The 25,278-nt window shown below is 35.9% G+C and overlaps 1 protein-coding gene across 2 annotated transcripts; it reads right to left on the bottom strand.

The window, feature by feature from the left end:
* Window positions 1-50: 50 nt before the first annotated feature.
* TBK1 (TANK binding kinase 1) lies at window positions 51-24,342 on the bottom strand. Of its 2 annotated transcripts, XM_068190128.1 has the most exons (20): window positions 24,222-24,342; window positions 22,412-22,552; window positions 21,459-21,588; window positions 20,695-20,876; window positions 19,787-19,947; window positions 17,786-17,896; window positions 15,865-16,044; window positions 14,143-14,339; window positions 12,916-12,974; window positions 11,656-11,747; window positions 11,132-11,233; window positions 9,094-9,172; window positions 8,111-8,232; window positions 7,909-7,985; window positions 7,533-7,572; window positions 5,137-5,238; window positions 4,952-5,048; window positions 3,749-3,855; window positions 3,368-3,439; window positions 51-2,535 (listed from the first exon to the last, which is right to left on the bottom strand). In XM_068190128.1, exons 1-20 carry the CDS (start codon window positions 24,306-24,308, stop codon window positions 2,484-2,486), a joined length of 2,190 nt encoding a protein of 729 aa, XP_068046229.1. In that variant the 5' UTR covers window positions 24,309-24,342; the 3' UTR covers window positions 51-2,483. The 2 variants fall into 2 exon arrangements, 1 of the variants encoding a protein (XP_068046229.1); XR_010999085.1 differs by lacking the exons at window positions 51-2,535; window positions 3,368-3,439; window positions 3,749-3,855; window positions 7,533-7,572.
* Between the last annotated feature and the right edge of the window lie 936 nt (window positions 24,343-25,278).

Raw genomic sequence — 25,278 nt, 5'->3', positions numbered from 1 at the left:
TCAACAGAAAATTAAATTACGAAAAGGCAGAAGTACACACTGTACAATAAGTGGTTGATGTATTTATGCCATTAAGCTGTTCACTCATGCATTTCCACAATACATATGAAGACAGGTTTGTCCAAGTAACAGATAATTAATATATTCAGCTGATTCCTGCAGCCCCTCCAAACCAGTAAACCAGTTTCAGGAAGAAGAACCATATATTACTTTCTATTACTTATTTTGGCAAATGAATAGCAAGATTCATAGCATCAGGACACTTTGTTTGAGCAAAAAGTTGATGGTACCAACACTATGCTTTGACGTGAAAAATTATTTGCTTCATAATAATGTAATCAGAAAATTATGAACTGATTACTTCAAGTTCCTTAGCTACTGCTTTGTTAAAATTGCTTTAGAAAAAGAAATTTTAACATGATTAAGATTACTGATGTATTCAGCAAGACAAAAGCCAGCAATGTTTAAAATGAACATAAAATATAACAAAAAATTTTCAAACATGTAAAAAATGCTGCACATATTTCAACATACAGACTATATTTTTACTACAATTAACTTTCTTTTTCAGACTGCTTCAGTATAAGGAAGTTGAAAATTATATATTCCACCTAGCATTTGATTTCTTTCAAGATTAAGAAACAACTAAGTGTTATAATGTTGGAAACAAAATACAGTTTATGCACATCTAGAGAGCCCAATTCTTTTAACATTTATTCATGTGTTTTACTGATACTCAGTGAGACTGTGGATGTGAATGAACAAATGTACAAGCAGGCATTCAAACATTCCAGTTGGACGTAATTCCAGTATTTAAAAACTGTTAAGAAAGTCAAAGACGTGTGACAAATGGTTGCACTCCTTTTGCATAGCTAGGTTTTTCTGGTGATAAAGACAGAAGCTGCTCACATGAGTGTAAAAATGTTTGAATTCCCTTTTTTGATTCTCACCCAGAACACTGGAATGCAGGTCATGGACATCAAGGCAAGCAAATTTCCTTTTCTTTTAAAATGAAACACTCATTTATAAATTTTCTAAGTTTCTCTCCAAATATTTTCTAAAAAGGAAATTAAAATGTTTTGTGTTTTGACTGGGACAGATAAGCAGGGAATAAGCATCACAAAACTACCAAATGCTATCACTGGTCGATGTTGTTTAGCTTAAACCTAAATGTTCCACCAGTAATTATGGAAAATTCTAAATATAGTTGGTCCAGCTCTTACAGGTGTAATGCAACAATGAGAAGTGTTACTGGACACCACTGAGCATCCATGGCCAGGTTTCCACAAGGAAGGAATGAGTTGTGTAATACTTGCATGCTCATCTGAAACAAGTATTTACACCTGTAGTAGCCAAACAAAGAGATGTTTCCAGAATTTTTTGTTTTCATGTTCTCTTTCTCCTATGTATTTTGGAGCAGAATGTTTCATCTTTGCATCTCTGCATCCCAATCATGTAGCACTGAAAGTAGTAACTATGGGTGCTGGAAAATAAATATACTATATTTTCCATCAAAGTTTGGTACCTCAGTTGTAAGGCAGCAGTGGGAGTGGTCCCTTTTCAAGATCTAGACTGGTACCTTATTTTCCACTATTCAATTACTACTGAGGCGTGATACTATCCAGTCTACTGACTGTCCACAAATTCTTCTCATACCAAATTTTTAACCTTTTAAAAAATTATACCTGCAAAATAAGATTAAGAAGAAGCTGTTTTAAGTACCCACTGTTGTAGTGAGCAACAAGATTTCAGGGAAAGTCTGAAAATGCTGTACTCCAAAAGATGAATTTTTACATTCATTCTGACAAGCTGGAGTGCAAAACTTCCATATACTAAGCAGTCAAACAATTACAGTCAACATGGCACCAAATATTTAGAGAACTTAAAAAAATATTGTGAATTTGCTTTCTCAAGTAGAAGTGAGCTAACAGTTTGAACGTGAAGGAAAGAGAAATGCGTTTCTGTGCTGTCCTATCTGCACTCTTAGTCCCTATTCCCACTCATTTAAAAACATCTCATTTAAAACATTCATCATGTTCTGTGATGATTAAAGTCATTCAGCTAGACTCCTACATAACAGTGGTTGTTGAAGGAAATCCAAAATACCCTTTATACAACGGTGTTTTGGAGTACTGCAAGTCCTCTTGCAATGAAGACTAAATTGCATTCTGAAAAAAGGGCAATATTCAAAACAGACAAATGTCAGTTTCATCAACAATACTTTTCCCTTTAGGACTCTTCAGAGATCCTCCAAGGGGCTCAATTCCCTGCCAGAAGTTATTCTATCCTAAAAGTGACCAAGAAAAGATATATATTTCTTTTGTATTTACATATTATACATATTTACATTTTCTTTAATATTACAATTGCTGAAGGAAAAAAAAAAAAATCCTGGATACAGGTTTATTATCTACTTTTAGCTGTCCCAGCAGTATTTTTTCCCTTTGAAAAAATTTACAAGTCCTCTTCAGGTCCTTTGGAAGCTACATACAGTCCACATTCCGCAGGCCACCATCCATAGTCAAGGCACCAAATCTAAACCAAAAAAACAGTATATTTTTAGGTGGTTGATTAGATTATAGAATCAATCTTTAATTTGTTTATGGGGTTTTCCTTTCCCTTGCTACATGCCAACAGAGGCATTTGTACCTAACTTCATCTGCAAGAAGATGGAAGAGAGGAAGCTTTGCTGCAAGTATGGGACTGGGAGTGGGGAACAAAACAAAACTAATTCAGCTTGAAGCTAAACTCCACTCTATCAGCAATTTACCCTGGAACTTTCAGGAGATACTTATTTTCATATATTTTCTCATCTTCATAGGAAAAAAAATCAAAATGTGACAATGATAATACCCTCTCAGGATTGTAAGAAACATGTCTGCCTCTTCACTTAAGCAATCTGAAAACTGCAAAATCATTAATTCAGACTGGTGTAATTCCATGGTTGTCAAAAAAAACCTCTAAATGGAAGGAATTAAAAGATACCACTACATTGTTGGTACAGTATTGTGTTTAAATTTAGAATTGATCTGTCTGTGCAACAGGATTTTCTATTATATTTATTTATTATATTGTTATATTCATATTTTATTTATATATTATTTTATTGTATTTTAGTATTTATAGATAAACCAAAGTAACATGAAACAACAAATGCCACAAAATTGCTTTAAGATCATTCCGATTCAGCCAGATTCCAAGGTTTTGAATAATTTTTTTTTGTTATACCTCATTTGAACAGCTCAAAATACATTTACAGTTAAAGACATTAAAGAATCGTTCCCTTTGTTTAAACTCTGGATCTATAAAATGTACCAAATTAAGCCTGCCCCTAGTTTCAGCCCCAAAAGGGAAAACAATTGCTTGCCTTTCCAAAATGTGATTGTTTTCAGCCAGTTCTTTAACAACACCTTCCATTTCCTCCTTTAGTTTCTTCATCCTGTAGTAACCAGAAGCAAAAGAAAGATTAAAGTTTTTATTAGGATAATACCTGCTCTGAACACTCGACACCAGAGTTTTCAGCAACTTGCCATTATATACAAAATAAGGGATAGGTAAGTTGTTTATTTACAAAGAGACAGATGATACATTAGTGCTGTCCCCCACTCACTTCCAAATCTGTGCCACCACTATAGCAATGTAAAATTCTTGATCTTAATACAGCAATCACTGAGTCATTTAATTTCTTTTCAATTTCCCTGTATAGCAAGCATACAATATTAGATCAATCCCATGACAAAATTCTCACCCAAGAGTCATTTCTACTAATGTGTTTGAGCTTGGATAGACTGTATTCATTGTATGTTTCATCCCACTGGAAGCTGCAAACATTTTCTGTGGCAGGGCATCTTGTAACTGTAATAGATAAAAAGGAAATTTAAGTTACATTAGAAGTTGTCATGTACATCTTGATGCCCACCTTAAAATCCTTTTTTAAATTCTCCACTGCTGTGGTTTCTCATAAATTCATTACAGTACTAAGGTGGCTGATATGCTCCAAGATGAGATCATCACAGCAAGTTTTGTATTGACACGACCAATAATTCCCTGGTTTGTTACATCTTTCTATCTAATACTTTCATAATAAACTCTGGAAAGGAAGAATTATCTATTTGTTATGTCTGTAGATATCCTAGGGCAACAGGATCCTAATCAATGGGTCGGTGGTGCAACTAAAATACAAGTAAAATGCTGCTGTTCACCATTCCTAAACTGATTTTACAATTAGCAAGGGCTTTTTGTTCCATTTATCTTTCCTTTCTAAAAAATAATAATTCCACTACATGAAAATGCTCTTAATCTCTCAATCTTGAGGTAATTCTGGTAAATTTGCACCCTGTAGAGTCACTGTCCAAATCATTAGTTTAACATCTTTAAGTATGTATCCCATAATCTTGACTATGGAAGCAGCATTTTTAGACTTTGTAAGAGAATTAGGATAATCCTCTAGGTCCTCTGAAAATATTATGGTAACAGTTGCACAGAACAGTTCTCAATGAAGCCACATCCACTGCACTGATTTTTTTTTGAGGGGGGGAAAGGCTAACATTACGGAAAAAAACCCAAATCATTCAAACCCACAAACTCCACCAAAAAACCCCACACCAAAGAAAAAAATAACAAAACAAACAAACAAAAAAACCAAACAAACAAAAACAAAACCAAAAAAAAACTCCACACCACCACAAACCAAAGTAGCCCCACCAAATTCCAAAACCAAGTTACAATTCACAAAATCCCATTACTCAGTTATTCAAAAAATAACACCATCCTGCAGTCCACACTGACACGGCAATGAAGCTACTGCAGACCACATACAGCACCCACAAAGGCCTGTATTTTAATACAACCGCATTAATGTAAGACTCACTATTAGCAACACTATTGACATGAAAATATGCAGAAGTCTTTTAACTATGCAGATGCTTCCCATAATCTTAAAGCATTCTACCTCATTTATATAATCCTGGTATTTGGACACCTCTTCTTCAATACCAAAACATTGGTTGGTGAGAGCCAGTAATTGCTTCCTTGTGTGAAGCATTTTCCTAAAAGAAAAAGAGTATTCTTTTAAGAGCTGCTTATATACAGTGGTGCAATGAACATTACCAAATATTAAAGAAATCAATAGCTTGCCTTGTCCAGTCCTCAGCTTTGTCCAAAAATGTATCATACCTGCTGACACATTCATCTTTGAAAAGAGCTATGGCTTTTGTAGCATGCAAATACAGCTTCTGCCTGCAACACAGAAACAACCAAACCAGTGTCATACTGCTTTCAAAACCCCATTCCTCTAACTTTCTGAAATCTTGAGAAAGGTTTGTGGACTTAAAATCTGTGCAGCCACCTTTATTCAGGCTGCTGTAATGTGTAACAACACAACATTCTACAGGGAACTGACAATTTATGCTTCAAAAATATACCCCAGCAGGGAGGAAGAAAATTATTTGAAGCACTTAGTTTGTGTTTGTATTCATAAGTTTTAGATTAATAAATGGTCAAATATTTTCTTTGAGTCAGCCGGTATATTTCAAAATTGTAAATGGAAAGGACAAAAGTCCTAATTATTTTATATTTGCCTACTGCAGATACTTGGAACTTCTAGCATATATGAATAATCCTTTGCACTGAGTAACATACATGCAAGAAAAAGAACAGGAATTTTGTGTCAGCCTAATTTTATGAGGGGGAAAAAAACGAGCAGAAAAGGAAAAGCAAGGAAAACAAAACCCAATTCTTGTTAGTGTGGCAGACAGTAGTCCCAGTGTAATTGCCTCGCCATGCTATGCATTGCACCAGTAAGTGTAAGGGATACTGGAACACTACAGACCAACACCTACTTCAGCTATTTCATAAGTCTTTCATAAAAAATATTGGTTAATTAAATGTAGCAGGTAAAGTGTAGCTGGACTGGTCATCAGGAATGCATACCTATCATTCAATCAGAAGAATAAAATTCAAATTGAGTGCTGCTCCCTTATCTGCCTAGTGATAAATATTACACAGACCAGCCTCTGCTGATAATAGCACACAGTCTTTAACAAAAGCCACTGTCATTTCCCTGTGGGGTGAATAAAGTATAAAAAATATGGTCTTAGGATATCAAACCTATACAGTCCCAGGGAGATATTTCTGGTAGAAAATATACCAGTATTCAAACCATGAAAATGAAGCATGCTTATTTGAAGTTTATCATACACTAAGGCAAGGACATGGTTTTAGTAGTAGAAAACCCTCTCCTCTGCTTGGCAGTTATCCAGATTAGGTTTCACTATGGAAAAATCAAGTGGCAAGGTTGTGCCCTCTGCATGACAGCTTTCTACCTGTAATTGTCAGTGAAGCAACATTCATGGTAGGAACAGCAAGACTTTTTAGAAAATTATGTACGTGGTGTCTAAATTCATGCAGCATTTAGCAAAGTCTAGGGAACTGACCAGCCACTAGGAGAATAATTTATTTACTTAAACATAAGCACCTAGCATCATTTGAGGTAGAATCTTAGAATAGTTTGGGTTGGAAGGGACCATAAAAATCATCTAGTTCCAACCCCCCTGTCATAGACCACTGCCAGGGATGGGGCAGTTGCAACTTCTCTGGGCAATCTGCTCCCGTGTTCATCTGTTCATTGCCTTCACAGAGAAGAACTTCTTCAGGGTATCCAACCTAAATTTCCCCTCTTTCAGTCTGAAGCCATTACTCCTTGTCCTGTCAGTGTAGCTCCTGATGAAGAGTTGCTCTCTGGCTTCCCTGTAGCTCCCCCTTCAGCTACTGGATGGCCACTCGGACAAGGAGGACTCCATACAGCCTTCTCTTCTCCAGCAAAGATATCCTGCACTGCTTCTGACCACCTGTCCATTTGACAGATTTCCCATGTGACTTGTGTCCTACTTCCCAGTCTCAGAGCATGTCTGATATTTTAGGGCAACTTAAATAGCACTAGCCATCTGCATATGAGGAACTGAATAAATCCTGAGACAAGTACAGCAGTATAAAATCAGTGGAGACTATGGGAGTTTAGAGACCCCACAGATGCTTAATGTGAACACCTTGCATAAGTGACAATCTTAAACTAAACAAGCATGGAGAATAGCATTAAAATTAATTTTGTGTGCTATATTTCCTGTAAGATTAAATCATTCTAGAATTTCATTCAGCTAGTCCATATTTTACTCATCTGTAGAAAATTATCTCCACCTTAACTACAAAGTCATTTCGATCTTACTCAAGGCTTTTTCCTGCCTGAAAAAAAACAGGGAAGAAGTGAACTTCCTGCAAAACAGTTATGCCCAGATAACAATCAGGTATTTTCCTTTTAGAAGGCCTATCAGTGAAAAAACTCTACACCCAGAAAGCACTTCATTATCATACGCTAGTACCCCAGTGTATTTAAGATATTTAAAATTAATTTTTTACAAAGCAATCCTAAAGAGGTTATGATTTACATTAAAATTAATAGAATGGGTTATTGGCAAGAGCATCTGGAGGACCTGAAAGCAATCACAACAGTTCCCAAAGGTAACTTCAAAACTTACTTGTCAAACTTGTGTATTTGTTCTTCGTTATAAGGAAGCCCTAGGATCAGAGCAGATGACATACATTACCAGTCTAATTCTGCTAGCTCTGTTTATGCAAAACTCTACTAAGTTTACCCATTTCTTACACAGTTTCCTTCTTTTTACAGGTCAAAGTGGTCACACACTTTTTTCCTCCTCTCTAGTCTTGCAATTCAAATTTATGCTATTAATAGTGGTGTTTCATTCATAAGGGCTTTACCGTACACTAAGGACCTACAGACATATGCACTGTGGCTAACTGTCCATACCTACCACTAATACCCTAGTCAAACTAAAACTGACCTGTCCTTTGCATTACATGTTATGTTAATAGTGAATCAAATAAATTACTTACTTCGTTCTGCTTTATCTTTTTTGAACTGATAGTAGATGTCTGTGATGGAAGACAGCAGTGCCTGCAGCCTTTCTGGACTAGAGCGACAAAAGGAAGAAAATGAGGTATTTTATACATAAACTCAAGTACCTACCAATGAGCTTTGTGAACTACAATTCAATGCAGAATTCAATATATATTAGAACAATAAGCAGTTACTCACTTTCTGTCTTTTGGATGCATGCCTTCCTGATTTGCCCAGGTGTCAGCCAGTAAACCACCAGGAGAAAGTTTGGTTTTGATATCTTGCAGACTAGTTTCTATGGTGCCCTGAGAGCTGGAGAGCTACATAAGAGCAAGAACGTTCAATCTTACCACTAGGTAAAGTGAAAAATTACTTTATTATTACTTGAGCACATTAATACTACAAACTTGTTTGTTTCACTGATTTCCATTAAATAAATATGTCCAATTATCAGCCTAGGCTTAGCCAGAAGCAGATAAAGCAAGTTATTATTAAAGAAAGAATTATATTTCATGCTGGTATTTCTGTTACTTAAAATTTACTTTCTTTCAACAACAATTTTCACCCTTTCAAAATCCCTTATTTACTTCTACCCTTATTCTTCTGGTTTAATAAGAATTCATTTAATAACTATCCACATGATTCATACCTTCCTTTCTCTGCAGTTCATACAACCTTCAAATTAAAAATGCACTAATCATCTTTTGCCTTTAGAATGCAGAAATCTATATCTGCTCCCAGTGTATTAAGTTAGTTTCAATTTTTCCTTTTATATTTGGAAACATGATGCACATTTCAAAGCACATCACTTTGAAGAGTGTTTGTGAATGTAACATTTTAGAAAGCCAACAAAGTAGTCAATTATTCCTTAAGGAAAGGAAAAAATTGAAAAGAAAAAATAGCAAAGCAAAATACATTTCAGGGTTATAATTCTAGAGTATTTTAGAAAATAGGAATGTATTTCAGGAACTTATTTTCACTACACTGAGCTAATATAAAAGGATCTGCTCTGTTTTCAGAAAGATATTCACATTAGTATGGACATTTTAACAACTGGCAATCTAGAAACTACATTGAACATTCAGAGTTGTTATTCACAGAAGCCTGTGTTATCATGTATTTGGCTTCTTCTGTAGAAACACCATTTTCAGAATGACAGGGTAACTTTGTCAGACACTTACGCGCAAGAGTTTTGTGTGTATCTCTGAAATTTCATCCACTTCTGATGCTTCCAAATTGATCTGCATCAAATTTTCGTATCTGTCCAGCAAAAAAAGATAGTTTAAAAAAAATAAGCAGTGAATACATTTGAAATATTTATTGAATCCAGATCACAACAGTAACTGCCTCTTCTTGTATATGAAATACAGTCTCTGTCAAGCAACAACCACAAAACTGACAGATTTAAGTGGCCATTAACAATGGAAACATTTTAGATTTAAAAAACATTCCCTGATTTTTTCCTACATTGGAATTGTTAAAATAAAGTTGAAACTTCCATTCCTGAATTCTTTATTCTAGTCTTATTACTTGCTCTTGATGGGCAGTGGCAGACTATTTCCTTTCATCAAGTAATTTTTTTAATCTTATCAAACTAAATGTACTAAAGTAGTCATTAACAAACTAATACTTCAGTGTACCAAAATGATTTTCTGAGACAACCTACTGGGTGAAATGTTTAAAGGCCGGAATAGTAGGACCATATGTTCATACTGATACTTTCCACATGACCATAGCTCAAGTGCAAATAAATTATTCAGGACAGTGTTTTTCCTGTTGAATCTCATGTACATTTTAGTTGTAAAAACACCATCACAAACAGCTCAACTGCTTTCAAAAAAAACATGCTTTGCTCAAGTTTAATGCTTTATTTACCTTTTCAAATAAAGACTTTGCACTGTCATGCTTTGAAGGACAGCCTTGAAAAGGAAGGACAAACAAGAGGACATGTCCTTCCTGCCCCTTTGTAGGAGGCCAAAAGACCACATGCAAACACAGAAAATTTCTGTTCACATGAGAACTACTCCAGTTAGCAAATGAATGTAAATTTTTTTTCAAACTGCTGCTGAGATACTCTTGAGTGCAACAGAGTCACAGAACAGAACTGACAGTGGCTTCTGAGTGGCTTTCTTCTGGCAGAATGCAGGAAGAAACTATCTGAAACAAACACAGACTGATCAAGATCTAGTCCTGCCAGCTAGTGTAAATGGGCTTGAAGAGTAGTTCGGGTTCTTGCCCTGATGATTTGTATCTAGGCTGCACAGGTGTTATCTTGCAAGTTACCAACTTCACTATTTCATTGTTGTGGTTTTGTGGTGTTTTTGAAGCCAATACAAATGGACATACCTGGAATTTAAGGTAGGTTTGACACACACACACAGCAAATCTGTCAAACCCTTGAGCATCCACAACTACTGCGTATAAGGTGTTCAATTTGCACAGGCATAGCAGCTCCAAAAGGTTTAAGTCTAATTCTTAAGCCTACTCTGCAAACCCAGTGGTTCTACATGTGTGTGTTAACCATCTTGTGGGCATCTGCATTTTCAGAGCAGCCTGGTAACAATTTCAGAAAATCCCATGACTAAGAGAGCATTTGGGAAAGACTGGCAGCAGGTTAAACAGGAAAACTACCACCCATAGGAGAATGCTAAGAAGAGGTGTTATTTAAAGTTCCTATCACACTACCTAAGAATAACACCTTCCTGGGAAAGGACCAAGGGGGGCTGGGCTTGGTTTTTTGGGGCTCTTTTGCAGCTGCTCTGTGTTGTTATTTCAACATGAAAATTCCTTCCACACAGAAAATGCTGGTGTCTTAAAACTGTGTAAGGGGCAGTATTTGAAGTCATACGCAACCAAACACAGTGGCAAAAGCACTAATGAAAGAAAAGCTACTTGATTCTTTGTCCAAGCTTCACTATAGCTTCTAGCATCAATAAGAGCAAATGTGCTGAGTCAAAGAAGAAAGGAGAAAAAGAACACATACAGTTACCACTAATCAGTAATTACTTGTTCTTATCACGTTAAGCAGCAAAATGAATACTCTAACTTGAGTAACATACATGACTCAATCTGCTCAAGTCAGTGCCATCAGAAAATCCATGCTGACTCAAATTTAATTTTTACATGCAAAAACACTGCAAATAATCATAACTTATAATACTGTTGTCACTAAAAATTATAATGAAGAATCAATGTGTATGGTGTAGTGCTTCTACTCACATTTTTTCAGCTTTCTCAATGTTTCTGCTGCAGAAATCCAGCCTGATGACAATCTCTGCCTTTTTATGAACCATTTCATTGTAATCATCCTTGATTATTTCACTAAAAAAGTGAAGCATTAGTCTATAACAAAAGTATTCAACTGCCATCCTACCAACAATCAGTAATATAGTAATACACCTGCAGCAATAATTGCCAGGAGGAATTGTTTTCAGTTAGAGATGCATTAACATAATCCTCATATAAAAATACCTTGTGCAAGCTGTTAAATTCCATCTGCACGTTACCAGAAGTAAGACTTAAATTACACACAGAAGAAAGTAAATTTGCAAACACCTTAACTTTAATTATTAAAAAAAAAAATTAATTTCCCTAATGACAGGAAAAAGGGAGAAATACAGCCTATCCTTACTCAAGGATAACCAAAACATCCCAAAATATCAAGAGATTACAGAATTATGTACTGATAATCAAGGTATATCTCAATTAAAAAAAAACATGATGAAATGCAATCAGTTGCTTACATTAGCCATCGAATTCCTTTTCGCATCAGCTCCTGGTAAAGTAGCAAAGAACTGGCAACTCTACAGGCATAACATACAATACCTGTCACTGCCTGGAGGAAAAAAACCCAGTGTAAGTACTGATCTGGCATTCTCTTAACAACTGCTTCAAGACAATACATCACAACAAAAGCAACACAGATTAATAAAAGAAAGCAACATGAGGATGGTAGTTTAAAATGTGTAACTTGGCCTAAGTTTTAGTCAGGCAACAACCAAACAGCCATTATGAAGGCAGAGCTAAACATGGGTTTTCCAGTTATGCTGAAACACCTGTTAGGGATGAAAACAAATCTTACAAACAAAAATGACACAACTTAATATTTCTGTCAAAGTTACAAGTACATTTCTTCAACATTTTAGGAATCAAGCACATACATTAAAAGGAACATGTAAAAACTGATCCTTTTTTAATTCTAAGGCTAGAGACTCTCTTAATTTACCCAATTCCACTTACAAGATTGCTGTATTATATAGAATTGAGAACAAAGTTTCAGATATTATAATTTACAATACTTTAAATAATTAGTATCTATTGTAAATGCAACAAGTATCAACTGATGCTTTTCTGTTTATTAATTTTCAAGATTACTGGTATTTAAAGGGGCATACATTTTCACGACTACCATGTCTGGATAAAAGGCTCCTCGGCAGTCATACTTCACATGTGTAAGTGGTTGTCACAAAGTCAAGTATGGCTGTGTATATATTCAGTAGTTTTAGAAAAATAATGAAAAGAATGCAACATCCTTTACTTGTCTCCCACAGATTCTGAAAGTTTTTAAGAGGCAACAGAAATTCCACCCTTCTGCAGAGTCCTAGAGACTCCTCTCTATCGAGCAAGAGTTATTTTCTAATGTTAAATTTTGTACCATTAGAAGTTATGAAGCTTCTAACTAACTTCAGGACTACACAGTATCAGGCTCCTTTCCCCCACCAGCACTGAATTATACAGTAACAGAGCACTTCGAATTTAGAAGACTGGACTTAGGGTTTAGTTTTTAAAAAAAACCCCAAACCATATTCTGCATACAAAGAACAGCTGTAATACACTTTCAGATCCTTTGCTATTATAAATAACAAATAAATATATTTCTATCAATCAGAATCCTCATTAGCACACTAAAATAGTTTTATTAACACTATTAATTTGAAAATTAAGTAGTTTCATTTCAGTATCATTTTCCAAGACAGATATAACCTAAAATGGTAATTACTCACTTTAGCCATACTGGCATCCCCATCCAAATCGTAACGCTGATGTACTTTAGGAAGTAAAACTGAAACATAAAATAAGTGTCTGTATTTTATTATTTTTGAGAAGAGACTTCAAAAGTTCAGGTTGTTTTCCCTCCCCACCCTGTACACTGCCTTTATGCCTTTTAATATCATGTAGTTCTTATGCATTTCTTTAAAATCAGCCTTTGCCTTAACTGTTTTAAATAACTTGCTTCTTCAGCAAATTGTCCTTCCTTTTCCAGACTCACTTCTGAACATGCTGCACAGCACAGAATTCATGCAGGTCTCCACTTGCAATCTCTCTCCATTGAGAGAGCCAACTGTTTCTCTCTATGTTTGCCCACATTGGAGACCATTCTCTTTTCATCACATAGCTGCTTATTTTCATTGAGGCTCTTAAGAGCAGCACTTCACCAACCTCAGGTAGCCCCCATCACCTGAATCTCCTTTGTTCTCACACTCACTGGCTCCTTCAGAAAGCTCTGTGACAATATAAAGGCCCTTCCACAAACAGCTCACCTACCCACACTTTTCAGCACCTCTGTGTGAGTGCCAGCTGGCCAGAGCAGTCAGTATTTAGGACATACTGACAAAAGCAACGCTGACCTCTCAACTGCAGCCATGTCCTCCAGCCCATCATTTATAAAAAAAGGGCTCTGGCATAGGCCCCTCTAAAAGCCTCACAATGATAAATTGAAATTCAAAACCTTAATTTCTTTTTTTTTCCCCCTCTGTTATGGTATTACCTTATCTTCTGAGCAAATGTACATTGTAAAGACCTCCTCTGTTAACTGAAAGGCTAACCACATTCACAACAAATAAAAAAAAATAAAACTTGACTTTCCACTTAGTGAATAATGAAACAAAAGAACCAGCTTTGAGTTACTTTCTATAATGTTTCTTTCTCCTTGTTTAAAGTGTCATACTTCAGAAAGGTTCATAACTCCTTAAGCACCACTATATCTTAGCACACAAATGTTCAGGTTCAAAAGACTTGTAACATTACAAGCACCTACTGTTTCTGTAAAAATCTTCTGAATACTCAGCAGTTTTGAAAAACATTGGACTGCATACTTAGAACTTCAGATATCAACAAAAGAAAATTTCCAACACTATTTCTAAGACATAAAGACACAAAACAATTGCATCAAGTAACCCAAACTATTTACAAAAGATAGCTGTGAGAAAAGGGAAATTACTTTCATATACCTTCTTCATAGATTAATCCAACAATGCTCACAGCCTCCCTGCTTACTACAAAGATAGGATTCTCCTCTGTTGTTCTGGGGAAGTGCTGTGCCAATCTGCCAGGTTCTAGTAGTAAGCGCCGACCTTCATATATCAGTTCTTGATTCTGAGATGGTATTTTTGTCTGTTTGTAGACCAACTCATGAAATATAGCAGCTCTATAATACAAACAATATAACTGGTAGCAGTTAGACTCACTACAACAGTTCAACAATTCAGATATTGTATTATTTAAATAAAAATTGCTCTTATTTCTGATTAATTAAGAATTAGATTTACACATAAAGCACTTGACCTTTAAGTAAAAAAACAGTAGCATGGTGCCTAAGACCCCAGGTTGCTGTGTTACAAAAATAAAAGCTATTTCCTGCAAAATATCAAACTTCCTTTCTACCTCTGATTATCTGCCAAAGCACGTCTGTCTAAACAAAACTGCTCTGATCTGAAGGCCAGTAAAAACAGGCAACAACAGATGGGGGAAGGAAGCCTACTTAAGTTTTCTAAGGTATATGCTTTTCTTGAAAGGAGATGGATGGTCTTGCCAAAAGCAAAGTCTGGAGTTTTAAATGTCAAAAAATTAAATTCGGCCAGTAAGCTAACAGATAGCCAGAGTATTTCCTAAAACAGCAGTGATAAGGAAGAGCAAAGATGCTTCGGAATTTTATTTACAGCAATCAATAGATAGATACAAGGATAAGAACTCATAATACCATCATACCTCTCCCCCGCAAGAAAACCCTACCACAAAAGCCTACTACCACAACATCAACCAAAAATCCAAACTAGCAAAACCTCCCACAAAGAAGAAAAACCTTCAGTACACTAATGGGAAGGACCAGTGTGCCTCCATTGCAGCACTACTACAATATTGCTTCTTAACACTACAGCTAGTTTATAAATAATCACACATGTAAATAATAATAAAAATTAGAAGCAAGATTTCTCTGCAAAAACAGTATTTGGGCTCTCTCAAAATAAAAGTGATGGAATAGAAAAGAAAAAATTGAAGTGGGCAGAACTGTATTTACACATTTGATGGAATAACAGTATGTATCTGTGTATTAGAAATTAACACGTGCTCTGTATTATCTGTAACACAGCAGAGAAAAGGCATTTATGTTTGTACGTCTTACAGCTTTTAACATCAGCACCGCGCGGTCATAAAGTGAACCCCACACAAATCAGGATCCTAAACTGTACCAATTACTACTTCAGAACCCCTGTGAGAGTTTTACACCAGAGACAATGTGTGCATTTTGTATGCTTGAGGACAAGATGAGCAAGAGATTAATACAGTCTCGAAAAAACTACTTTGTAAATAAGAATTGTATAGAAATGTGCAATGAGTTGGCCTCTGTTGTGAAAACAGACATATTGGTAACGCATGAAGGATTACGTCTGTGTTCTGCCACTAAAAAAAGACTAAGTTTAAGATCAGTTGATTTGATCTTCAATGACTTTATTTTTATTTTTGGTCAGCATGTTTCTATATGCACTATGACTATGCAGGAGAATTGTGCCCTTTCACTTCCTCAGATAAACTGCCAAGGAGAGGTTGCTGAATTTGTAACACTGGTGACATGAGGTCACAGGCTACTGAATTTGTAACTGGTCATCTGAGGTCACAGTGCTGTTAGCCTGAACAAGAGCAAAGTAATGCAAATAGAGAGAGAGAACACTTACGTATTATAGTTGTGAATATAAACTTTGTGCAAGGTCATCTGCTGCAATGAAAAGATGTGGATTATTATTCGGTGCAGTATGTCACTCGTCTCTGCAAAAAACTGGTCAAATCCCCAGCATTTTTCCTGGTCTGCTTCAAGAATATTCGCAAGGACAGGTGTGAGCAGTACTTGCAGACCCCTAGAGGACATCAGGAAGAGATGAGACAACTTGGTTCTACTTGGAATGTTTTATCTTGCAACAAGTTGCAATAATTCATTTGACTTGTCTCATGTATACACATCTGTTATCCCTTAAAGAATATGTCAGTGCCTTTTTTCCTACACTGAGCAACAAAATGTCCAATGGCAATGTCCATTGTTTTTCATTAATACACATACTTTAAATACTGTCTTTTAATGCTTAACTATCAAGTATTTTTTTGGTATTTGAGAAATTTCACTCATACTGCAAAAATTACATAAAATTTTCTAAGTCTACATTGTAGAGCTGAGGCCACTTTCTACCACCCTAGTAGCATTTTACCCAGCTCACTCCACACACCACAGTGTTTCACTGAAGGAAGCTATTGCCATTTAGGATTTGCTGGTGGTGATGCTTGTGTGAGCACACTATGTTATTTTCAATCAAAATCAGCTGGATTAGCAAAGACCCATTATTTAAACTGTCAAAACCAAGAATTCATCCTGATTGAAATGGGGCTAAATAAGTACTCTGCATATGCAGCTTCAATGCTGCAAAAAAAACCTGTGTTACTCATTGCCTTACAGTAGTTACTGCTCTAGGAGAAAGGTCAACTTAATTTTTTTGCATTTCTACCTTGAGCATCTGAATGGTAAGGAACTTTATGGATCCCACTTGTGCATTACCATGAACAACTTCCCCAAAATTTTAACATTATGTACACATCAAGCCTGAATCGAGCAGTAGAACTGGTAACATTCTGAAGCAAGCTGCAGTGGCTTGCAAGCACACTGCTGACGGCACTAGAGGTCAGTGGATGCTGTGCTCAAACTCACTTTAGTACTAAACTTACAGCACTGAATACTGTTTGAAAGCTACTTAAAAGTATTACTGTGAGCAGATGTTTAATGAGAAAAAAATTGCTTCCTTTATAATTTCAAGCAGTTCAATTGTACAGAATAAGCAGAGGAACAAATGAGCTGTATCACGAAAAACACATACAAATTGCAAATTTTACACATTATAAACTAATGAATTTATATAAACCAGACTTTGACTCTACACCCCTTAAGGATGTACATATTTGGCTTTCAGAAAAGTTTGCTTCTACGGTCTCTTCATAGAACAATTTATTTCCTCCTTTACCATGAAAGATTAGTAACACTAAAGTAGGGAAGAAGTCTCGGGGTAAATGGGTTATGGGAGGTGTTTTCAAAGTCATACCAAATCAGACCTTCCATGGCTCTTCCTACTGAATATTACGGACATATGAAGCAAAAATATGATGATAAAATTGAAAAGATACAAGTATGTGTTAAAATGCACTGACGTGACCTTTTTCCTAGCAAAAAGTAAGCCTCTGAATTGTCTTTGTTTATCATTTCCTTCCTACTGCCTAATCTTTGTCACGTCTGAAGGCACATTCTTGCAAGAAATGAGGGCCATCAAAGTTATTGATAGTTCATTCCTGAGGGTGGAAAAAATGCACTAATAGTATTTCTTCTCAAACCACATTAGATGTGCTCATTTGTAAATTAGCAATCATAAAATATTTGGACAGATGGGAAGAAAAAAACCACTTCATAACCAAATATCAGACTGTACTGATGTACTGGAGAGTTCAAAGAAAAAACTGTGTCAGATCTCTGCTCCAAAGACACAATTCTAGAAAATAACTGGAAAAGCCAAATCAGGTGACATTGAAACATTTTGTGAACATTTTTAAACTCAAACTTACTTTGAAAGGCTACAAGAAACAGGCATCTCCCAACTCCACTCAATAGGTCCATTTTCTGCTTTCTGTATTCCAGAAATAGCACCGGAAGGCTTTCCAGTGATGATTTTATACCTGCAATACATTACAAAAATAATGGAAACTTCAACTACTATCTCTTATACATACATAGGTTGAGTAACTAATCCTCAAAGGGGCAGCAAAAATGCAAATTAAAATGACGGGTTGGCCTAAATTTGTAGGTGGTGCAATAATTAGGAAGCTTCACTTACAAGCTGATAGAGCAGCACTAAAAGAGTAAAGAACAAGAAGTTATGCTGGAGAATCAACTTTGTCTACCTCAGCCTCGGGGAAAACTTCCAGAGATATTTCCAGCACATTGAAGGAAACAAAAGGTTTTCACAACAGTTAATTAATCAAAGTCAATTTAGTTCAATTTACATATTACCATGCTAACTTCTAGCATGTTCCACAGCAACAGACAACATTTAGCCACCACAAAGTGGCTTGGGCATAGAGAAGGAACATCCAGAATTCTGGACACAATTTGGCATTGTTTTACTTTATATTGCACAGGCAACTATTTCTCAAATTTTTCATGAAATGAATGAGGATCAACAGACTTTTTGCAACAGAATATTTCAGTTGTGCTTTCTCTTCCTGGAGGACAAGATGCATAAAAACACCTCTCAAGCAGCTACAGCAAGAATTCTTATGTGAAAAAAATCACAAGATGGACAATTTCTTCAACTAAGAAAACTGGAGTCAGTTTTACACAGAGCATCAAAACAGAGATGTTATTGATGTGTTAGAGGTTGCAAGTATCACTTTGCTTTATTCTTAAAATGCAACACAGAGAAAAACAAAATAGAACCAGACTAAGATGAAACAGGAATCAAATACAATTGTCACATCATAGGCATATCTTCTGTTTTCCATTCAGGAGCTATCCCTGTTATCTTCAGCTGCAGTCCACAACTATACTACTCAAATGTCAGTCTCATTGGTAGTGCACCCATTTCAAGACTGCTGGGTAAGACCATCACTTAAAGGACAACACAAATTTGCAGCACTGAAACCCCATTTCAGAATACCATAATTTTGCCTGAGTATCCAAGTCATATAAACGGCAGTGCAACAGACCAGCCTAGTGCCATGCTGAAAGAAAGATGTGTGGAAAAACACCAGTATTTTGGGGGAGCTCAATTCAGGTCTTTCTCAATTTAAATGCTTAATTCAGATCTTAAGGTGCCACACAGTAAAATCCTTGTTGAAGCAGAATGTTTCTACTCATTTTGGCTGGGATAGAGTTAAGTTCCTTTGTGGTAGTGTATGGTACCATGTTTTGGATTTGTCACCAAAACACAGTGTCAATAACACAGGCACATTTAGCCATTGCTGAGCAGTGCTTATACAGCATCATGGCCTCTTCTACTGCCCCACCAGCAAGTAGGCTGGGGGGGCAGGCAAGAAATTGGAAGGAGATACTTTGTGCTAAAGTGGATACAGGAGGACAGCTGACCTAAGGGATATTCCACACCATATTGCTCAGCAACAGAAGCTAAGGAGGAGGTGGGGAAGAATTTGCCAGGGTGGCATTTGGTCAGGGACTGACTGCACATCAGTTGGCTGCTTGTGAGCAATTGGGGATTTTTCTGCATTACTCGTTTTTCTTGGTTTTGTTTCCTTTTGGGTTTAAGAAGCAAGGGTTGCTGTTCACTGTGGAGGTTTTTTTTACTTATTAAACTGTCTTTAACTCAACCTACGAGTTCTTGCACTTTAACCCTTACAGTTCTCTTCCCCATCCCACTACAGAGGAGTGAGTGAAGAGCTGTGTGATGTTCAGCTGCCTACTGGGGCTATATTGCAACATGAGAGCATATTCCCTTAAATATTTTCACTGGTTCCAAGTTTACTATATGTGGGTAGGATTCCTTGGTAAAAAGCATTTTAAGGGCTGATTTAATTTACCAACAGATAAAATTCTCCTTCTAAATTACCTACATCACTTCCTTGTTTCTACGAGGTCCTTCAAAAGGTCGGAAAGGCAAACTCCCTGTTGCAGCATGGTAAAAGGTCACCCCTATGCTCCACAGATCAACTGTTGCTCCGTATTTTTTCTGATGCTCTTTTCTCAAAACTGCTCGCTCATACATATCAGGATGCTAAAGAGAAAAACAAAGTTACAATTGCTTTATGAAGCTTTATAAAGAAAAACCCCAATCTATCCTTTCATTGCAAGGTAATTTGTCAGTCTAAACTTTCAGTTCTTTAAAAAATAAAAGCTTGCTTGTATCATAGAAGTTGTTTAAGCTATTCTGACAAACATCACTATATTCCTAGGTATTGCTATTGCTTTTATTAAAAAGTTTGCAAAAAATATTTTAAAATTCAGCTGAAGAGTGACTACTAGTATGAAAGACCACTGAAAAAGAGAAGAAATTCAGTATTCCTCCAGATGATTTTGAAACAGAAACCAAATAGAAAAAAGATCCATAGCAGAGGAGAGTATCAGTTATGATTCACATGTGGAAAAACATGGCAGGAAGAAAATCATACTAAGGTGCTTGTCTTGATACTTCTCTACCTGTCTCTCTTTGATTAGCCAAGGTTTCACATGAATCTTAACTACACCTAGCATCATCCAAGTAGCTCAAACACAAACTAGAACACATCTACAGAGATAAAGGTAAATATATTCATAACTAAAATATCATTGTTCCTCCTTTCACACAAGGCAACAGTTAAAGCTGGACCGGGAAATTATTTCAAGGCTGATGTATTTACATCAGCAGAAGATAGCATGACCCAAGATGAAAAAGTCTGGTGGAAAGTTATAAAAACAATTGTAATACAAAGGTTTAAATACTAATTCCCAATTTTCAACAGAAAATTAAATCATATGGACTTACTAAATACTCTTCTGTGCCATAGAGAGAAACAAATTGTTCATCATCTTCAAGTTCTCTTGCTGCACCAAAATCTGTAAGTTTGTAAACAGACTGCCCATCTTCACCTATAACACGCATTATATTGCCTGGCTTGATGTCACGGTGCACTATTCCATTCTCGCGGAGATGATTCATCCCAGCCACTTCAATTGAAAAAATAAATACAGAATTCATGTACACATTGTGACACAGACTGTGCAAACACTGAATTGTAACTGATGCTAGAAGACATGCTTATGTTCTCATTGGGAAATGGGAATGAGAAGAGTCACTTAATTAACAGAAAGACTATGACCACAGATTGCTTTTTTTTTCTTTCCAAACAGCTAAATTACAGCATTTCTTGCTCTCAGTAACATCTTTCCCATAAAGTAATTTTTATAGCAGGTAAATTAGGAGGAAAATTTTATAGTAGGTAAATACAGGTAAACCATATTATTTTTCTAATTAACTCTTCTGAAATTATCACTAGAAGTCTGTTCAATATGTGAAAAATGATCTTGAAATAAAGAAAAAAAATTACATCAATACTTTACACAGAAATGGCTTCTTAATGCAGATACCTATACCAACATAGATATAAATATGTGATTCCATATGACCATATGAATTCGTTCAATTAGTTGACAGTCATTTAAATTTGTCTCTTCCTGTTTCAAGATAAACAAAATAAGTGTGAGATTGTTTCACTCAACAAATAGGATCAAAGAGCTAAGTCTACATACCCACATCTCTCAAAACAATTAAGAACTCAGACTCTGGCAAACCAAAGGCATTAGACGGCTCCTCTAAAACTGTGTACAAACTCCCACATGGACAAAATTCCATAACTAGTACTTTGTGTCTAGTAGTTGTCTGAAAAAAAATCAAAAAGAGATTAAGAATCTGACTATGTGACACCAATGTCAGAAACTACCTGTAACCACAAGATCTTACTTTCAAAAAAGAAAAGTAAAATCTGTAGTTATATCATAATTTCCGTTCTGGTGATCTTCAAAAGAAGTGCAGGTGGATTTTTAAATTGTTTCATGTATTCCAACTTGGAGAGGGGAAAGTAACTAAGAAAGCCTCAAATTCTAGGCTCTTGCAGATTTGCAACAATATTGACAGGTGGACAAGTGAGAAACTACACCCCACTAGTGCTGAGAATACCAACTTTCCTTCTTTACTCATTTCATCATCTGGGTCATTTAAACTCATCAGTTTCAGTTCAGCTGCTCCAATTTATACTACTATACTACTGTGTAATAGTATCCTATGTCATCATTTCAGTTGGTTGCAAAGGAAAGGCATAAAATTGTCAGGACTACTGAAACACCTTCAACTATAAACAGTTCCATTATTCAACTGTTAAATATTAACACGTGTAGATACCTTAAAATCCTAATTCAAGATAAAACTTAGGACAGTGGCTTCTTGAGATAAGATTCATTACCTGAGCCTACACACACTGAAGGAGTTTCACCTACTGAAAGCAAGCATATTGTTTCTTACAGCAACAACAACAAAGAAGAAAGAAAATCAAAATATGGTGTTGGTTGGGTGGGAGTATTTGTATCATCATGTATGTTACCATTCCTTAAAAATGTAACTATACACTCTATAGTTGCCGATAAAACAAAAAACCAGTTACTGCAGTTTCTTCCATGCATCTCAGATCACAACAACAATTCATTACCTCTTCCTCAATGGCAAATAATTTGACAATGTTCTTATGATTTAGTTTCTTCAATACTTCAAACTCTCGCATCTGAACATCCACAGGACGAAGGAAACTTATACTGTTAAATACTTTGACAGCATATAAATCCCCAGTTTTCTGTTGAAAACAAACAAACTACTCATCAAACAGAAGAAAAAGATTGTAAATGTACACATAGACATTATCCAAGCATTTTGAGATTTTCTATTGTACATGTGAGTATAATCAGACTAGAAATATTTCAAAATACTACTTTGTGCTAAGGTGGAAATAAAGATTCTGCTATAAAAATAAAAATGCTTTAGTTTAATATAGACCAGAACCAAACAGACTAGCTGAATGGAAACTCATTAGGTCACAAAATCTAAGTGTTCTTAAAAAAAAAGAACAGTTAGTGTAAGAAAGGCTACACATTTAAGAATTACTCCTAAACTTAGCTGAAAAATATTTTTACAGCAAGAGTTACTTGCACCAATCAATGAGAGGCACGCACATACTTGGCTTGCTTAAGTTGAAAGACAATTTCCGGTAGCTGAATGTTGCTCTCTCTTTCTTTACTGTTCTGTTTATACTGATAAACCGTTGTTTTTTCAAAGGCAGTTTCAAGCACTACATGCCACCCATGTAAAATCCTGAAGCAGTTCAAACCCACATAATAAGTGTCAGGAGCACAATCATGAGCTTAATCAGACTTAAGTTCTCCAGAGGGACTAAGCCCCAACATGCTCAGGCAACAACACCACCAGCTGGAAGTGCATCTCCTGTTCCTCTCAGGGCAAAGCATCTTCCTGTGCCCACTCTAGGAATAAGCTTGCACTAGCAGTTTGTGCAAAAGATTATTTCTAAGGACATAGCCTTCCTGTGCTTAGACAAGCAAAGGAAGTGCTTTACAGCACACTCACATGCACTACTGGTGCCCGGGTAAAAGCTTTCTCCTGTGGCAAAGAGCTGCAGGTCACAGGCTGAGACAAGTGAGGGCGATGACAGGTGCAACTATGGTTTACAGGGGAATCATTCTGTGTTGAAATTCACTTACCAGAAAAGCACATTAACTGCTAAATTATTGCTTAATGCTGTTTCACACTTATATGTGGAACATGGAAACACTGTAGCTTACAAATCACTTTGTACTGATTTCACACAGACTATCATTACTGTAAGGCAACTTTCACAACTATACTTTGCTTTGTGAAATTCACAGCAACAAATGACCTACGCAAGTAAGGTCCTCTTAGCCCCTCACTCAGGTTGCAACATACACTTCAGTATCATTTTCATGGCAAAAAAATTACTATTTTGCACTGATTACTCAAGGCACGTCACCAAGAAGACATTTAAAAAGCATTGACTTACACACAACAACTAACAACAGCTTCATCCACTACAGTAACAATATTTCATGTAAAAGAATCAAAAAAATCACCAAAACAGATTTTAAAAGAAAAGATAAAAACAAATGAAAAGACATGTAGGATCATGTAATAGAAACTGGTAGGTCATTTGTTTCTATTCAAATTCTTGAATAAGGTTTATTTTTTCCATGAAACTGAAGAAAAAGGAATGAAGAATTACTAACAGTTAATATTTTACAAGGAAAAATACTACAACATTAAGAACAAATCCTTAGAAATCTAACTACAAAAGTCTAATTCAATGGACAAATACTAAAAATTAAAAACTAAGTATGAACAATTACACAGACACATTTCATTTGCTTTAGGCCTAAATCCTGAACTTTTTCCGTTGATTTCATGAAACTACTTGCATATGAAAATTTCTCACAAACCTTCTGTCGCCCCCGGAAAACATTTGCAGTCGCTCCCTGTCCTAGAATGTCAGACAACAGCCAGAGGTAATTTGAAGTGCTCTGCATCTTTGCTTTTTGATCAGACAGTTTTCTTTTTCACCTTAAAAACAGAAGGTTCAATACACTGAATTATAATTTAATAAAATACATGAAAGGGACTTATTTAAATTAGAAGGAAATACAAATGTCCAAACCCCAACTGTAACTCCTAAGACACAGAGAATGAAGAACAACGAAGCAGAGGAAAAAGAGGTGAAACATGGAAACAAAAATAAGCCAAACAATCAAAACTAATGCTATTCACACAACGCCTCTCTGCATTTAAGGTCTGTATTCCCCAAACTTTGTTTGAAAGATCAACTGGAAAGGTGAAAATTTTATAATCTCTTTACTGTTGTACATGGTGTTGAAATAATCAAGTAACAAAATATACAGAAAAGAGGCAAAAACACATGCACAAGGTCTTCTAAAGGTAAGCAAGACCTGTAATTGAATTCCATTATTCTGTACATATGTCAAAGAACAAACATTAGAGATGATATGTATACAGATATTTTACATCACTTTGGCTCTGGAAGTTGCATTTCAATAGAACCATAAAGGAGTTGGACTAACAATACACAGAAAACTACTTTTACATGAACTCAAAAAAGTCACCATTGTCACAAGCATTTTCATCCACTTGCTAGAACCAGCAATTACCATTGAAAGAAATTAAGGGAGATTTTTCTCATTTCTAAAATTTCATATTGGGTATGTCGCATCTACAGAGAGCCTGGCTCCCCAGCCTTCCTGACATATGAACTGTCAAGTACTCGGATCGTCACAGATTCAAAAGAAAGAAAGAGGAAAAAAAGTTTGATTAAATCAAAATTTCAACATAAAATAGAACATTATAACTGCCAGCTTTTCCTGTTTGCTGAAAGAGCAGGAGCTGCAGGTGCATACCCCAAACTTTCTGGTTCAATTAACACACTGATTTTGCCATTACACCTAGCAAAAGGCTCTAAAATCAAAGATGGAACTTCCCAAACCT

This window comes from Anomalospiza imberbis, chromosome 5 (genome assembly GCF_031753505.1).
Source record: "Anomalospiza imberbis isolate Cuckoo-Finch-1a 21T00152 chromosome 5, ASM3175350v1, whole genome shotgun sequence".
Lineage (NCBI taxonomy): Eukaryota > Metazoa > Chordata > Aves > Passeriformes > Viduidae > Anomalospiza > Anomalospiza imberbis.
The sequence above is the reverse complement of the archived record's forward strand: the minus strand, read 5'-3'. Positions and strand labels throughout refer to the sequence as shown.

Bases quoted from the DNA above. Each gene is read 5' to 3' on its own strand.
- TBK1 (XM_068190128.1), bottom strand. From the start codon at position 24,308: ATGCAGAGCACTTCAAATTACCTCTGGCTGTTGTCTGACATTCTAGGA. The intron at 21,589-22,411 runs GTAATGAATTGT...ATTTTTTTTCAG, and splicing joins TATTTGCCATTGAGGAAGAG to ACAACTACTAGACACAAAGT. The intron at 11,234-11,655 runs GTAAGCAACTGA...TCACTTTTTTAG, and splicing joins AAAGGAATTCGATGGCTAAT to TGAAATAATCAAGGATGATT.